General features: G+C 40.7%; 1 protein-coding gene across 5 annotated transcripts in view; it reads left to right on the top strand.

The window, feature by feature from the left end:
- Nucleotides 1-3,364: 3,364 nt before the first annotated feature.
- Nucleotides 3,365-17,508, top strand: part of LOC112456873 (protein artichoke-like) — an 87,091-nt gene continuing 72,947 nt past the window's right edge. Inside the window, exons 1-2 of one of the 5 annotated variants that reach the window (XM_025019654.1) lie at nt 3,365-3,626; nt 11,784-12,083. In XM_025019654.1, the coding sequence (XP_024875422.1) occupies nt 11,937-12,083 (147 nt within the window). In that variant the 5' untranslated portion in view covers nt 3,365-3,626; nt 11,784-11,936. Of the gene's footprint in view, nt 3,627-9,040; nt 12,084-17,508 lie in introns of those variants that run through there. The other 4 variants (XM_025019651.1, XM_025019655.1, XM_025019653.1 and 1 more) reach the window with 4 other exon arrangements.

Below are 17,508 nucleotides of genomic sequence, written 5' to 3'. Positions count from 1 at the left end.
ATGAAATAGTAACTGCGTATGGATTAATGATGCGTAAACGGCTACAATAGCAAAGTTAAAATTAACGTCTGTATCAACTCACCATTTTGATGATAAATAAAATAAAATAAAATAAAATGTTTATATCATGCTTATTTGTGCAAATAAATTGAAAATGATAGTAACAATTGTTGTAGTTTCTATTATACCATCTAAAAATAAAAATGCGCAAGAGTAATTATAAATATTATAAAACTGTAATAATATAGGTAAATTACTTCTCAGAATTTAGACGAGTGTTTCATGAATTGTTTCATATTGTTAGTTTTTGATGTATCTATCGCGGATAATCAGTAATATGTACTGAATATTTGAAATAAATTCCTTTTTTTTATTCAGCATTGGCAGAAGGACTTTATTGATGGAGACAGTAAATTTTTATTTTTGGTTAATATTTAGTCAAAAATAAATTGAGATAAAAATTGTTTTTAACATAAAAAAATCAATAAAAGTTATCGAGAAATTTTATTTCAAGCTTAAAAACAATTTGTTTTATTTCTCTTTTTAGAATTTTATTAAGTAATTAGTTAGCAATAGGTATTAATTAGCATAATCTTATATTTTAATAGTTATTTTTACTGCAATGTGCGCATTATGCAGTACGCTATTGCTTTTCACCTTGAAACCGAACTTATAAGTCCTTTAAAAACTTTCTCATAATACCGTTCATCCCTGTTGGCCCACTTTGAACTACCCCCATGAGTCGAGCCAAGCTGGCATGTTGAGTGGAAAACTCAATCTGCGATATCGAATTTTATGAGATATTACTTAGGTATAAGTCGTGATTGCGCATTCATGATCGCCTTTACAAACTGCGGAAATAAACTGTGGTCTCGATAAAAACAGTAAAACTGTATAAAGACTTCCAAATTTTCTTCACGCTTTTCTTTTTTATACTAATTATTTTTTATTTAATTCACTTTTCTATAAAAATGTTTATTGAGTTTATAAATCTTATGTTTTTTGTATTCGTAGGTATTTTTAATGTTTTCCATAACTTTAATTTTAATGCGCGAAAATTTTCTGGCAACGATAATTTTATAAAAGTTTTTTTTCAATTTTGTAAAGTATGGATGATTAATGTCAGAGACAATATGTATACTTATATATGTATCTATATCTATATAGTGGTAATTGATTTCTTGTTAGTTTATCACAAGTCTTGGTCCTGGAGGTATTCTCTTCACGAAGTTCAAAGTCCTCGAGGCTATTGGGCAGTTAAGTTTGTTAGAGACTGTATTGTATATGAGTCAGATAAGTTAAATATAACTATATATAAGTTGTATATAACAACATCACGTAGATAGATTATATATAGAAACAAATCTGTACCGAAATATCCTTCATTCTGACAAGAAAAGCTCTCGAATTTTAACTTCGCAAATTTCCAAAAAATCCAAACATTTAAATTGATTTTTTTATTTAAAAACAATTTTTATCTCGATTTATTTTTGACTAAATATTAACCAAAAATAAAAATTTACTGTCTCCATCAATAAAGTCCTTCCGTCAGTGCTGAATAAAAAAAATTTATTTCAAATATTCAGTACATATTACTGATTTTCCGCGATAAAAACATAAAAAACTAACAATATGAAACAATTCATGAAAGAAATGTTAAAATAATGAAATTATCAATGAACGATTATTAGCGTCAGTAAATTATTTCACCATAATTTATAATAGTATTCAAAATGTAATTACATGATATTTTAAATATACAGTAATATAATTACATTACTTTATATATAAAATGATCGTGTATGCGATATATAGTGATTATATGCACCACCAGTTATTTACTTGCGCGCTTATTCTACGGGCGAAGATAATACCCTTAATACTGGTACACCCAGAGGTAGACAATTTGTCCACTCACGATTTGAAGCATCCGCAGCAGTTACGCAGTACGACTGCAGGAATGCAGCTCGGTACATTCGCATCATTTCTATGGAAATTCTGTTACAAAATACAGTAGTTAGGTAAACACAGAGCAATATTCAGCACTGCGGGATGAAGACATAAAAGCCCTAATTCTAAACTAATTTGAATGTATAATAATCTTTTATTTGTAAATTGGTGAAAAATTTAAAAGGTATCGAGAAACATTAAATAATCTTATCTTCCATAAAATAAATACGATTTTTCAGAAATAAAGGATCCCCTATGATAAATCGCCGGTGAAAATGTTGCAATAAATCATATTCAGGGCGCGAAACGATATCAAGCTAAATTGATCATTCTTCGACGTTGAGTGAAACAAGAAAAGAAACCTTTCGGTAAGCCTTTTAAAAATAAAACTATATATAATAGATATATATTATATATGTGTTTGCGTGCGTGCGTGTGTGTGTATATGCATATCTGCTTGTATGCAATTTCTGTATGAAATTCGTTATCGCGCACGCTCTGTAATCAAAGGAAGAACGAACTTCTTTCAGAATATATCTTCCGGCGATAATCGTGGCGTTTTGCGGCGCAAATAATCCTTTTGCGTTTTCCGCGGTCTACGCGCGCCCGAGCATGTTGCTGTTGAAGAGGCGCGTAAAGTAAAAAGGATGGGTCGGGACTCGCGAGGACGCCCCGAGAAAAGATCGCGAAATGTGTCTAAAGAGTGAGCTGGTGGAGGAAAAAATGGCGCGTATAAGGCGCAGGAAACGGAGGGTGCAAACTGTCAGATACGAGCGAGAAGAATGAAACGCAAGAGAAATGGTGGTAAAGGGACGAAGAAAGCGTTGGAGAAGGGTTGAGGAGAGAAAGGAGGAAAAGTAAAGAGAAGTCCGAGAGAGAAAGGATGGATAACGGGATTCGCCGACTCTGTCACTTCTGCGAGTTATCCTTGTTCGTTCTCTCCTCGCGCCTCTCGTTGTCTCTCTCTCTCTCTCTCTCGTGTTCCCGGTTCCGTCCTTCTTTTCTCTTCTCGTCGCCCAGGTGCTTAGGGCATTCGCGTTTCTTCGTCGCCTCCGTTCTTTCTTCGCTCGTCGCTTCTCTCTTTCTCCCATTCCTGAACGCGATGCTTTCGCTCGCTCCTCGTTTGATCCACCATCTTCCGCATAACTGCATCCCTGTCTCTGCTTTCTCGCATCGTCGCACTTTCTCTCCCTCTTTCTCTCTCTTTGTTTCTCTCTCTCTCTCTCTCTCTCTCTCTCTCTCTCTCTCTCTCTCTCCTCGTGCATCTCGCTCTCGCTCCCTTCATCCCCTATCCTCACAGCCGTTCCCTCCCACTCGCCCAACGCAGTGCTACATCCCCCTCGGTCCCGCGTCTCCCACGCTTCCACCACTCCCATATCTCGACACGGTGCGAGCGGCTCGCAGTCCGCCGGCGACTCTTGAATGGGAGCGACGGGTCCACAGCTCCCTTACGGTGCAGCGGGTGTCACGTTTCCGTCGACGGAAATAAACGTACGCCGCACGCGGGCAGTGCCACAACGCGATTCTCGTACGTGCGTACGTGCGTGCCATATACATACGTGTACGTTGCGCGACGCGCAATTCGGCAGTGGTCGTCCGCGCGTTTCGCGACCGCTGCATTCGCTCCGACTATACGGCAGAATGCGGCGCGCCGTTCCAGCGGGATAGATTTCTGTGTGAGTTCCTGAATGAGAATTACCCGCATAGTGCGGAGATAGAGGGGGAGAGATGACGCGCAACGCGGATCTCTCTCTCTCTCTCTCTCTCTCGCTCTCGTCGAGGCGAACGCGCGAACAACGTAGCGACGGCGGAATTATTCGCGGGCTGAACAGCAGTGACTGTTTCCACTTGCGCAAAATCGAATCCGGCGGACGGGTAACGGGAAAAGAGGGAGACGGAAGACGACTTCGCGTTCCGATTACCCGATAGAACGTTCGTTTTTTTTCTTTCTCCACCGCGGTTACATCCTCCGCGCGTTCTTTCGCGTTGAAACTCTTCTAGAAAGCGCAACCGTGATACGATTGTGAATTTTTTATATGTAAACGAAGCGCGTTTCGTTTAAGCCACGCATTATTATATAAAATTCTTTCTAAGTTTTAATGGAGTTAGATATTGCACCGAGATGCGCGTAGAAGTGAAGTTTACCGCGAAGGAAGATAAAATGCACGATGGGACTAGATTTCTCCGAGTAAAAGTTACCGTGAGGGAAAAATATCAAGAGCACAAACGTGTCACACATACTCGAAAAGAAAGCGGGTTGTAAAGAAGTATAAAGAAATATATTTATTGCTAATGATTCGTGTCACAATTGGATGGATGTATATATCCCCAACATTTAATCTCACATCCAAGTTGCATACGTGCTTCACAAAACATGCGTTTGACAGCACGTGTGTAATGTTTCTGACAGACGAAAGTTCGATCAGAGCGGCACGATGTGTACGGCAGATTGTTGGCAAGCGCAGTTGGGAAACACACGAAACGCGTTCCGTAAGAACAAAGTAGTTTCACTGCCAAAGTAGCTTTAATCAAATCGCACGCAGCATAAAGAATTTAAAGTTCCATGAATGAACGGCGACTCTTTATGACTCGTGCAGCTCGTGTGTGTATGTGTGTGTGCGTGCATGTGCGTAATACGCGACGCGTTAGAGCCTATAATTTCATCTCGATCGCGAGCCGACTTGGACGCATCTGGATTTCGAGAGTATTACGTATACGCGTTTCGATGCAATCACAGATACCGGATTGTATACATGTACATGTCACGTATTAATCGCGCCGATAACGTGAAAAATTAAAAAGCGCCCGGACCAGCTGCAGCGCGATAAAGACATCCCGTATCGTTGACTCCAATTACGACGACTCGCGGCGTGAACGCGCGCGTAGACCTCTCGCGATAAACTTACACGACAGATCCTGCATGTCTGGCGGGAGGAAGTTCTGAAATTAGAACGGGCACATAGAACTTTAATCAGCCCTCCGACGTTCGTGAAATCCGACCGAGGCCCCGGCCGGTTAAATACCATTCAAATATTCCGCCGGAGCCCCCCTCCCCCATTCTCATCATAACAGCGATTTTATCGGCGCGATACCCGGCGGTAGTAATATAAATATGTATACGCATTGTTTGCATAGTGCAACGCAACGCACAGGCTGACGATCTTCGCGTATCGTTATAAAAATAATAATAAAAAAAAAAGGTAAAATTGCGGAGGCGCAAAAAGTAGACTTATATACGACGATACGCAAAATCCCGGCGAGCTAAATTTTAAACGAAGCGTCGAAATACATATCTGGTTCAACTAGAAATATCGCTTTTGCCAGTATTAAACTTTGGCGTATTCCAACCAATATTTGCGGAGGTTTTGCTTTTTCACTATCTACATGCGAAGTAAAAAATTTCTTTTTTGTTATATACCGTCGTGTGTAAAATACTCGGCGCGATAGTCGTGTTATTCCGAATGAAAGATTTTATTTAACAATCGTCATTCGCTACGACACTCAAAATTGATCGATAATCATGGTGACATTTTTCATAATTCATTTTTCTTAAAACTATTTGCATTTTTAATGGCTCTTGATTGTCGCAGAGAATGATTTTACATAATTTTAATATTAAAATTCCTTCGTATTTATGTCTGTAATTATATCACCCGAATCAGTCTATCAGAAATAGCGAGATCGAATATCCTGAAAGAGCGGATGCTTGAAAATGAAGCGGAATGGTTTCTGATCTCCCTACTTCAGTTGTCACTGCGCAAGTATCAATATTTTGATACGTTTCATCCTCATTACCGCGAAGTCCTCCTGTCGTTATCAAATTCACGTACCTATATCATAAACATTTATGCACACTGTTTGCATTGTAAACGTACTGACGTTTACCTTCCTCCGGGAAAGCGTCACACACCACAAGGACGTAGTTGAACTTGAACGCTATGTGATGATTAAGGACACCGTTATTACAGTAACGTTAATCCTCTTAAACAAGGTACTGATGAGGCCAAATTTAATGCAAATTGAAGGGCGTTATTTTTTTTTATATTTGGCGAATATCGCGGAAAATAATATGGTAAATGAACAATTATTGGCTTGCAAATCTCAATCTCCGATCCATTTTTTCAAATCGCGAAATGATATGGTCAATGACACAGTAAACACGTGTCAACGTGCCAATTAAAATATGCTGCCGCACATTTATATTATCGTACTCCTGTTTTGCAAATAAAAATAAATGTTCAATGAATATATGTTCTTAATCAAATCAATATAACATATATTGTTCTGATTACAACGAGAAATATTGAACGTTGATATCTGTTAACCATATATATGATATACCTCGAAGAAGTACATATTTTTGCCGATATACTTATACTTCCTGAAGTTGCGCCTCAACTCGCACCGAATGCGACATCGCATTTGTGCTCGATATAGCCGCGTCTAACAAATTAAAATCTCACTCGTTTTAAAACCAATCCGCCATATCAGTTTTATGAAACGACGGCGGCGCATCTCGAAGCGAAAAATTATTAGTAACGGCCGTTAAACTGCGCGCGATGTTCATAAATCGACGCGGTTTATCGTAAGGGCGCTATATAAGTACACACTTTGTTCGCTCGGCAGTATCTAGCTCGTAACGGCGCCTTAATGAAGTCGTAAAAGAGCGGCGAAGTATGCAGACGGCCCCTCTCGAGCGCGGTTTTATAGTTTCGATCGGATCGTCGATCGCCGGAAGTGCATTATTTTGCCTTGCATTAATACCGAGGATAACTGAGCACCTATAGATTTTATTGAGTATCAGCCGCGTTATACGAATGTGCGGAGTAATCGTTGAATACAAATATATATATATATATATATATATATATATATATATATATATACCTACATATGTATATGTATAATGCACACAAACATATATATGCGATGTTAGAGCTTTTACATTAACCATAATCCATTAACCCATTTTTCCCAGTGATGATGTATTTTGCTTTCTCTTTGCTTTCTCGAAGTGAAACATCCCGTAAATAGTAGATTAAAACGTAAAAGTGGATTAAAACGAAGTAATATAACAAGGGGTTGTGTAAAAAATAAGAAATTTCTATCAAAATATGTAAAAATCTAAAATTAGCACATCAAAGAAGTTTACACGCAATCTTGGCGTCCGAAATCAAACGGTCTCCTTTTAGAACATGTCAGTTTTATCAACTGTTCACTTTCTCTTTCAAACATTGCGTGATGATAAAGCGCGGCATGGTATGCATTCCGTTGAATAGCGTGCCAATTAATATCAACCGGTTTCGTTTTCAAACGCAAACGCACGAATTGACGAAAGATTTTAAATTAAAGTAGGTAGAATTCGTGGAACGTCGCGACTCTTCGATTCTATGTAGAGATCCATGAATAGACTCGATATACTTGCGCCGAGCAATCGCATACCATAGCTCCAGTTTGTACAACCATGCCATTCAACCATGCGCCGTGCAAAGAGAGGCGTTGATGAATTTCCTTCCCTCTACCAATATATACATATGAATTTGGTATAATCCGCCGCAATGTAAATGCAAAATTCGCCGCGATCGCGAATATCCAACCGGTAGGGCCTCTCTTAAGCTTCGGCGTTATCGTTGTGGTGGTTTCACTAATCGTATTCACTTTAATCTAAACTCTTTAATCTAAAATCTACCTAAAAACAGATTGTATTTTATTCACGTCCGGAATCGATATTAATAAAAGGCGGAATTAATCATTAATTTTAAGCTCCATTTTTAAAATAATCAATTACTCATTTTAAGCTAAAGATTTATCGGATTTTTCTATAGAAAAATCTCCTTAAAATCTCTATTATATATTTTTAATTAATTTATTATATAATTAATTAATATATTACATATTTTTAAATAAACGTTTCTCTTGGTATGCAAAATCGATCTACGTAAAAGAAAGAAAACAAATCATTATGCTAGAAATGCACTTATATGTATGCTTTTTAATTAACAACAATAACCAGAATGTGTTCGACAAGTCGAAGATTGTTAGAATTAAATGCGCATGCATTTCATCACCGCCAACTCAGACAGATGTTGTATAGCAATATACTCGAATGCGAAGGCGCGCGCGGACATTGATGAGAATTAACTTCTCGGAGCTCTTGAGCGAGGGGACTGCGCGATTTCCACGATCGAAGCGAGGGGAGAGCCCCTGACGAGTCTTTATTCTCCCACTGCACTTGCATCGTATTAGCGCGAGTTCGAGATTGCGTCGCGCCCGCTTTGCGTTTCTCGCCGCTTTTCGCCGATCGAAAGAAATAAGTCTCGCGCGTGAATCAATAGCGGAAGTGTGTCGAATCGATCGACGGGCGATCGAAATAGCACGAGAAACGCAGGCGGGCGCGACACTATTTCGGAATCGCGCTAATATAACGCAATTACAGTCTACAGTATATATATGAAAATTTGGGAAGAGCGGGCGAACGGAGCAAGAAATAATCAAAAATAGTGATCGACCGTCTCAAAAAGTACGGCACTCCGTAACGTTCATTTATACGCCAAGTTTATGTCGACAAATAAAAAGAAGCGACTCACCGGTCGTTGAATCAGCGTAGCTGTCCGCCATATGCAATGCCCGAGTAGGTAGATCGCTGCCTGCTGCCTTCGAACGTCGCAAGACGCCAAGACGCCGTCAATCGGGATTGCCCGGACCATCGGGGCACTCGAGACGATCGCCCGTCGCTCGATTCGGCACTTCCGACCCTCGTTCGCACGCGAGATTCACATCCGGCGGATAAAAAGACGCGAGAACCGCGAGAAGTGCGTGACGGCCGCAATTCGTCGCGTCGGACCCGCTCGCTACGCGTCGGCATGAATATAGCCGTTAATTATCGAAAGGAGAGGGAAGGGGAGGGGAGGTGCGTTCGTGAAAGCGAGCGGCGCCGGCTTCATTGAATACATAAGAAAGAATAAACTCGCAAGTTTTCTCGAAAAATAACTTCTATTTGCACGCGGCTGTATCGAAATAACGCTTTAATGTCCTATTCAAGACGGATTAACTCATTTTTTTTGCATATAACGTTAAAACCCTCCGCGTTACAATCATGCGAGAGCGGCATAAAGTATCGGCTGAAATTAACCGACGAATCACGCAAGTTTCGCGTTCCTGTTCGTCGCGATCGTCGCCGCGCCGAAAAAAATTGTTTCCATTTATCTATTATTTCGTAGGGAGAAATTGAAACGGAGCAAAAAGCGTCGCTCGGTAAACTGCTGTTTACGTCGCCGGGGCTGTTTACGTTTTTTAGGCTCTCTCGGCTTTCCAATTCCTGGAAGACGCTCGACGCGCGGCCTACGCGTTCTCCCACTCCCCCACTCCCACCCTCCACCCAACTCTTTCCAAACTTTTCCTACTGCCGGCCGTAAGAGTCGCGGTCAGTATTGGTGCGAATTCGGGGCTGTGTTCAGGCCGCTCCGCGTTTCTCGCGTTCTCTAACCGTCGATCGTGAATCTTCCGGCCATATTGCGCACCGAAAGTATAGGCAGGAGCCATTGCAATTAAAGAAGGACGATTGTGAATCTTGCTCCGCGAACGAGTGTCGGGAGTGCCGAAATCGAGCGACGGTCGGTCGTCTTGTCGCGTATGTAAGTCCGTATCGCGTCTCGCGAGTGGCGTTGAATCGACAAGTTTTGGTCTCGTTTGACGCAAGCGAAGTGCCGAATCCGCGTCTCTGTGCTCGCCGAGAGTGAATCTCGCGTCGGAGTAACGTATCTATACCGTCGTTGCGTACTTATATCGGGCTTCGCGAAAATCTCCGTTTCACACGCTAGGTGAATCCGGGAGTCGCGAAGATCGTTCTCTCGATAGGCACCGGGTTCGTCTCGAGACAATACGTACATACTTTTTCCGCTCTTCCGTATACACGATCGGCGTGTCTCTCGACGCGACATTCGCGAGTGACGTCGAATTAATTGACCTGTCGCACAATACGGCGGATTTAAAAAGTTTTCGTCTCATTTAACGCCAGCGAAGTGCCGAACCCGAACGCTCTGTGCTCGCCGAGAGTGAATCTCGGCGTCGGAGTAACGCCGCGTCTACCGTCATGGCGTACAGTGAATTTCGAAAGTTTCCGTATCACACGCAGGTGAGTCGTTTGCGTCGCGGAGCGTACCTCCTCTTCCGCCCCCGTCGCAAATTTTCCGTCAACCACAATCGCATCGCGTTTAATGATATCGAAAATAAGGCCGCGACTTTGTCGGACGCGTCCGTATATGCGCCGCGTATATAATTCGCGCCCATGTAAATGCCGCGCAGTTTGCCGCGGACAATCGCGTAACGAAGTAGCTCCCAACGCCGTGCCACCCGGAGAACCGGAGCTACCGCGGCCGTGTGATAACGCCCCCGACCGACCGTTTCCGACGCGGCCAGGGCCAGGGCTTCCGTAGACGCGAGAATTCGCAACCGAAAAGTCCGGCCCGATGTATGCACGGCGCACACCGCCCCGGCCTCGAACATCGCACGAACTTCAATTAGCGACCAGTGGCAATTAGCAGAGCACACGAGGCTCCCCGCACGCCGCGCCGAAAATTCTCCCGTGCGACGTGGGAGATGCAGGCGATGCAGCTGTAAGCTGCAAGGCAACCTATGCAAATTAATAGTTTGGTCTTTTCCTGTTGTCTTTTTATTCCCGGACCCTCTCGCTCTTTTTTTCTCTCTCTCTCCATCTTTCTTTCTCTTTCTCTTGAGGGTTGCTCGTTTTTGCGCTAGATCGTGAACTTTTTTTCGTCGCCGTCGTCCAAATGATTGCATCCCCGAAGTATAGAAAGAAGGGAGAAGCGAAAGCGCTTCTCTTGTTCTCGTACTAATATTGTATGTCAAGGCAAGAGCAAACGCGTGTCGTCGCTGTAGAGAGCTTAATTCTTTTACGGGAGCTTCTTCGAAAGTTTAGTTGGCGCGCGAGACGGACGGCTGTACGGTATATGCGGAACGCAAAGTCTAATATAAAAACACATTGACTTTATTACATTATTATAAGAGAATTAGTTACGACGCGTTGTCCGCCGTGTGTAACATAAAAGAATTTTTCGTTTCTGTAGAATCTTTCAGGCAACCGTGTCGAGCTCATCATCGACAAAAATTGCGCGCAAACGATCATTTATGTCGTCGCGGGAGTGATCACACCCGGAACAAATTTCAATTAGCACCCGATAGCAATTAACAACGTGTACACAGTGCTCGTTTGACGGCTCTCACACAAGTCATTCTCGCGAAAAGCATTTCAAATTAATAAGTTCTCCATCCCTCCGTTACTCTCCGCCATACGCGTACCATTCATTCGATCGTCTGCGCTTCTCCCCGTTGACGATAAATAACAGTGAATGTGCCACGTCCATATTCGATATTAGTTTCGTTGATAGCGTGGCTAAACGCGCAGAAATCGGATGGATCGATCCGACCGCGGCTCGATATTCCGATTTCCGATATTCGTGAATAAGACCGCCGGCGCGGCGCGGCGCGGCGCGGCCAGGGAAGATACTCTCGGGGGGCGCTTATCACGCAGACTCTCTCTCTCTCGAACAACAGATGTATCCGGAGTAAGTACCTGTCGACGCGATGGGCGTCACGACGACTGGCGCGTACAATGACAATCTCGTACGACAACACAGCGACGTCCCTTAATCCACGCTGACGGAAATGCACACATTCGAGGCGGCGGCGCCGTAAACCGAAAGCGTAAACCGCGCCACGACAGCCCCCGTCCGATGAGCGTTCCCGTCCTCGAGTGTCGAGACAAATTCTCGTCTTCGACTCATTAAATATCATCCTGTTTCTGGGGGCGGAAGGAGGAGTCGAGGGGGATCGACGGGGGTTCACGGGGGATATACGATGAAACGCGCGGTAGTCCGACCACGTGATCGTGCCGACCAAATGGGATAATCGTCGACGCAGGGGAAACAGAGTGATGGCACGTCGAGGTACGATTCGTCTCGGCGTGCATGTGCGCGTGTGACTTACAAAGTGCCCAAGTGCGAGGGAGAGGTCAAGGATCGTATCCCAGCGTGAATCACCGTGACTTGGCCACTTGGCTCTCGGCTCGGACTCGACAACACAAACAAACTTCACGTTGCGGCTTGTATGCGAAGGTGAGTCGACATTTATTAATTTTCGATACATCCATCAGAACGCGCGTTTTCATACAGAATGTGATTCTGCCGTTTTCTCGTTTTGTGAGAGAGAAATCTCCACTCTTCGCTTCTTGAGAGGCTTGATTTCTTGATCAAGCAGCTTGTTAGATATTTAAAGATTTTTAATGAAGCAATTTAAAGCTTGTTGAAATTTAAATGTCTGAATCCGAGAAAAACAAGGCAGTTGCGCGAGAAAGGAAGTGCAATAAAATGAGATACCAGTCTGAAAGAAACTGAGAATTTAATTTTATTAGAATATATATTGCATCTTGCGAAGTTTGCATTAGAGGATTGTGCGTAAACTCTGTGTACTTGCTGCAGTAATCTACTTACATAAGAAACTACGCAGCTGCCTCACGCGCAAGTTAGAGCTTTAGCCAGCCTTCAAGTTGCCACGCGCAAAGTTGATGACATTTTTACTATACACGACTTGCGAAACTTTATAACGCATACACATTGTGCGTGTGAAACACGGTTAGATTGTAAACGGTAAAACAGAGGAACGGATTGAGAAAAATTTCTTGTACGCTGTACCGCGACGTATTATTTATTTTATTTTCTCGTATTTATCGATTATCTCACACAATTTCATTTTACAGTAAGAAGAGTGCAGAAGCGTACAAGAAAATTTTAATTAAAATATTTTTGTCCAAGGTAAAGTTTACGCTACAGTTTCTGTCCAACTTTTTTTTATCAATCTCCACGTGATCTTATAAGCATCGCGTAGCGTAAAAATCGGATGAGTGGTAAGATGCGTCGTAACTTTGATAATCTGTCCTACAGCGGTTTTTGACGAGAATCACTTAAAACTTTTGGATCTCGCGGACAAGAACTCGAAGAATTTTTATGAATATCGTTATAATCTCGCGAAACGACTCCTACACATTTTCTACATTCTAAACGACGTATATTTAGGAAAGTATTAATAAATAGCTACGGAAAGAATTCTATATATTAAAATTAAAAAAATATTATAGATATTAATTCTAATAATATATTAAACTATAACGGATACGCATCTCATATAGCAATTTGCATTTCTCATTACTTGACTTTTGTACGTAACAGCGAGAGAGTTCGCACTTAAAATTATATTTGAATATACTTGAATTTTTATTAAGATGTCAGCTCTCCGCGCGTTAACGCAATCTCCCCCGAGACCCCGAGACTCCTTTTACGCAATGAGAATCTCCATGGCATCAATTTAAAAAAAAAAATTTTTTTACGGATTTCACAATGTGATATACGAACTATTACGAACCAATATAAAACATTTTTATCCTTCAATCTCACAATTGATTTTATCGAGGATTTTACATGTTCACAATATGTTCGCGCACGAGTGTTGCACGACTATCCAATCGATTTTTTGATACTCTCTTCTTCGAAAAGATAGCAATATGCTTTCGCCGAGTTGGTTCGCGTTTAATCCATATTTTCTGGAAAATACGTTTCCGCAGACTTACAATCGTTCATCCGTCACCGCTAAAAGCTGTTACGCGTCACATGCGTTGGAAGTACCGTATCTCTCGTGCATTAAAACTGTATCGGCAAATAAATGTGAACTCACAAAAAATGACCGAGCACCGCATTGGTGACATGAAAAATATGATGCAAAAATCCTGATATATGTTTTTCTAGAAAAAAAAATCCCCGCACTTTAATTATGCGGACTCGACGTCCAAAAATAATATCGCCCTGTAAATGTCAGACATGAGATAAATCATGATATTATAAAGCGACGACAATCATTCATATTTTAGTCGTTGTTATTTAATCCTTGTTCAGCAGTGAAACTGTGGCGCTTGCAGCACGATGCAATTTTAGTGCAATTAAAATCTTGCAAAGGATTTTTACGATACGCACGTAAATATGATATTATCCCGCGTATAATCTGTGACTTTAATTAATGCAACAACTCAGAGCGTAATTACTTTGGAATGATATTTTTGGTATATTCATATACACAAGCACAATCTCAGTATATCGCATACATATCGCTTTAATATCACAAATTTGCGCACCAGTTGCTTCTCTAGCAAGTTTACTGCAAAAACAATTACGTATTTCGGAATAAATTTGAAAAACTATTCTATACATCTATAATACATTTAATAATGTTTTCTTATATTAAACCAAACTTATTTTTTAAAAGCCTTTATGGCGAACTGTCGAAAGCTGTCTTCTTCAGCGATTTAACTGTTTGAAAATATAGACAAAGTCGCCAGAGAGAATTTCAGAATTTACGAAAACTTCGATGTCTAAATAAATATTAAAAGTTGCAACATTTTTTAATAGTTTCTCATATTCGTCTACGTATATTCGTCTCCTTCCGGTATATAATTAATTCTGAAGGGCAAAACTCTTCAGACAACAAGTGTAATATTACAGTTTCGGAATGTACAGAATGTCTGCTTTGCGGTATTCGCGCGGCCTACCCGACACGAGAGCTGCGATCTGACGAGCAAATCCCAGCCGCAAAATTCGACTTGCACTTTCACAAGGGCGGATCTACTGGTTGGACCGTAATATTTGTGGTGACCGTAGAATGCCTCAACAACCCTTTAAAGTACCGTTCTCTCTATATATCTCTCTCACTCTCTGTCGACGATTGTCGACGCATGGTTGTTCATTACTTTTCGAGATCGCTCTCGTCCGATCTATATGTCTCTCTTCAACAATTCTCGCGAGCAGTTCTCCACGCCAAAGAATGTCATTAAAGCAATACTGGGAGCTCGCTGCTGAATACCGCAGCTCAGATTGTTACGAAATTGCGTGGAAGTGATTTTCTCGAAACTGTACTGCTGAAGATAATGAGAACGACTCTGTTCATTTGTTAAGCGGAACAACCAACGAGATTATTAGAATTCTGTGCGACGTAATAGCGACGAAGCGACAATGCCCCTCTCTGAGTGTGCTCCTTCTCGACTCCTTCTCAAATTTTCTGGAGCAATACCTTATTCGTGAAACATATAACGATGAAATATTATATTTTATGTTTTATGTCAATAAAATATTTCCATGTTTTATACTTTGATCATTACATATATTTTAAATGTATGATTTATATATTTCTGTAGTATAATTTATATTATATTAATTAATTTATTATTTATCGCTTATAAGAGAAAGCAGACTTCTAATAAAAGAGTTTGAGTGAAAAACAATTTAGGAATACTTCCAATAAATAGAGCCAGAATGATGATATCTGTCGGTCTGTTCTTGACACTTGCAAGGCAAATTAATTCGCGACAGCTGACTCGGTTGTCAGTTCGATTAAGTGTTGGGTGGAGCTGAGTGGTTATGTAACAAATTAGATCTGACTATGCCGACTAGTTTATAGGCTGCGTATTTACTTGAGGCTATATAATGCACGTGAGATCTAAGCCACAGGCTATTATTGCTATATCGACATTCAATATTGCAAATCTCATTTTGATGCTGCGGCTGTACATATAACGTACGGAACATAACTTCAATTGGGATTATGTACTTGGAAAATAATTTAGTTGCAATAACTCGTTTCTTCACTTCTCTAGTAGAAAAATTTCGTAAGCTTTTAATAACTTGAAGAGTAGCTAAAAGAAAAAGAAGGTATAAAATCTTCTAATTTTCTAAAACTTTTGTGAAAAATAAAATATGGCAATTATAATACGTGTATCAGTAGAAGAAAGATCAATACCTGAATTATCTGTTTGCAAAAGATGAGAGAGAGCTTCTGCATTAATTAAATTTATATGACATTCTATATTTCACATTTATCGTACACATTACATTACATCTCATTTTACTTATAATTTACTTATTTTAAATAATCGTTAAAGCCATTTTCCACACAATTATCATACTATTTAAATCAATTCTGTTCTTCTTTGATGTTGTTCAACTTGATGATGAAATATGTCATTGGTTCATTATATGTTTACGTTGATCCGGTTAATGATAGCCGATGGATATATCTGTATTTGTGTGAAATATGATTATTCGACAGCTTTGTCAAATTATTTCGAAATACACTCAAAAGTACAAGGATAAAATAACATCCTTAATTTCAAGAAGTTTCAATAAAATATTTTTTATGTACCTATTATAATTTATAATATGTACCTATTATGATTTGAAAAATCGTGACGTGTATTTAAAACTCGATTTAAAAGTATCTTTCTAGACATTGATAGCCATCCACAATTACTTCTTCCGTATCTTAAATCTGTAATTGATATTACGTGTAAATTATATTAAATATGAGTAATGGCCGAAAACAGAAAATAAAAATCCATAACTTGATGTTTGATGCGAATCAAAAGAGCTTTTTCACATTTTGTAGTCAATTCAAGATTTAAGAACCTAGGGCTTTAACGATTTCGCGTCCATCATCGTCAGACAAAGTATTTACTTCACACTAGCGAGCTTGCGAGGGATAAAGGAAGGAAGGAAGTGCCGAAGGAAGGAAGAAAGCTGGGGAGAACGTCATGAGAAAAGGGCGATCCATCAAAATCAAAAGAGCGCCACCGCAAGCGCCAAGGGTCGTTTACTTTCTCTGCTCCTCGGCGGATACTTCGTTATTTTTCGAGTCGCCTCTTATCTTTTTTCCCTTTGTCCTCGCCGTTTGTGTCATTATCCCCACACCTATATATGACACTGGCGAAGTGGCCAGATAAATGATATAACAAGTAACTATACATATACAAAGGATAGTCTTGATTTACTCGGGTGGGTTGAGTGGAATATCTCAGGTCTGAATATATACATTATTAAAAATATGGCATTTTATAAACGACATGAGAAAATCATTAATCAATAGTCAATCAAAGTAAATCAATCAAATATCACTTGGATGACAAATTAATATGCTAATTAATGTCGTGTTCCAATAACGACCGTACGTTAACTCTCTCTAAAAGCTCAATATATCAAGGTTATCGACCTGTTTACTTCTTATCACAAAGTTTTCCGACTGAAAACAGTTCTGTCGTTACACACCGCAAGTATACGGAGGAGTTTTTCTGAAAAACTAGACGGGGCGTTAACTAGGTAAGACAGCAACATGTGGGAAGTTTAATGCAAAATGTTCTGCTAGAGATTTACGCGCGTGAGAATAACGTCAGCGTCGCCCGATACATATATCGCGACAAGTTTTCACCACTCGAATGCCTGAATAATTGGAAATTCAATAACTCGACACGCGGTACAACTTGAGACTGCAAGCAGCATGTTAAGTAACACTATCGCCGCGCCGCCAACTTGATGATGATTTAGTAGCGCGGAAGGAAATACATATGAGAGAGAGGGAGAGGAGGCTCGACGAGAGCAGGGCGGAGCCTGTGAGCGCGGGTGCGTGAATCTATTTAAGCGCGACACTGAGAGAATCACGAAGTGAAGG

This window comes from Temnothorax curvispinosus, unplaced genomic scaffold (assembly GCF_003070985.1).
Source record: "Temnothorax curvispinosus isolate PA1 unplaced genomic scaffold, ASM307098v1 QBEX01007285.1, whole genome shotgun sequence".
Lineage (NCBI taxonomy): Eukaryota > Metazoa > Arthropoda > Insecta > Hymenoptera > Formicidae > Temnothorax > Temnothorax curvispinosus.
The sequence above is the reverse complement of the archived record's forward strand: the minus strand, read 5'-3'. Positions and strand labels throughout refer to the sequence as shown.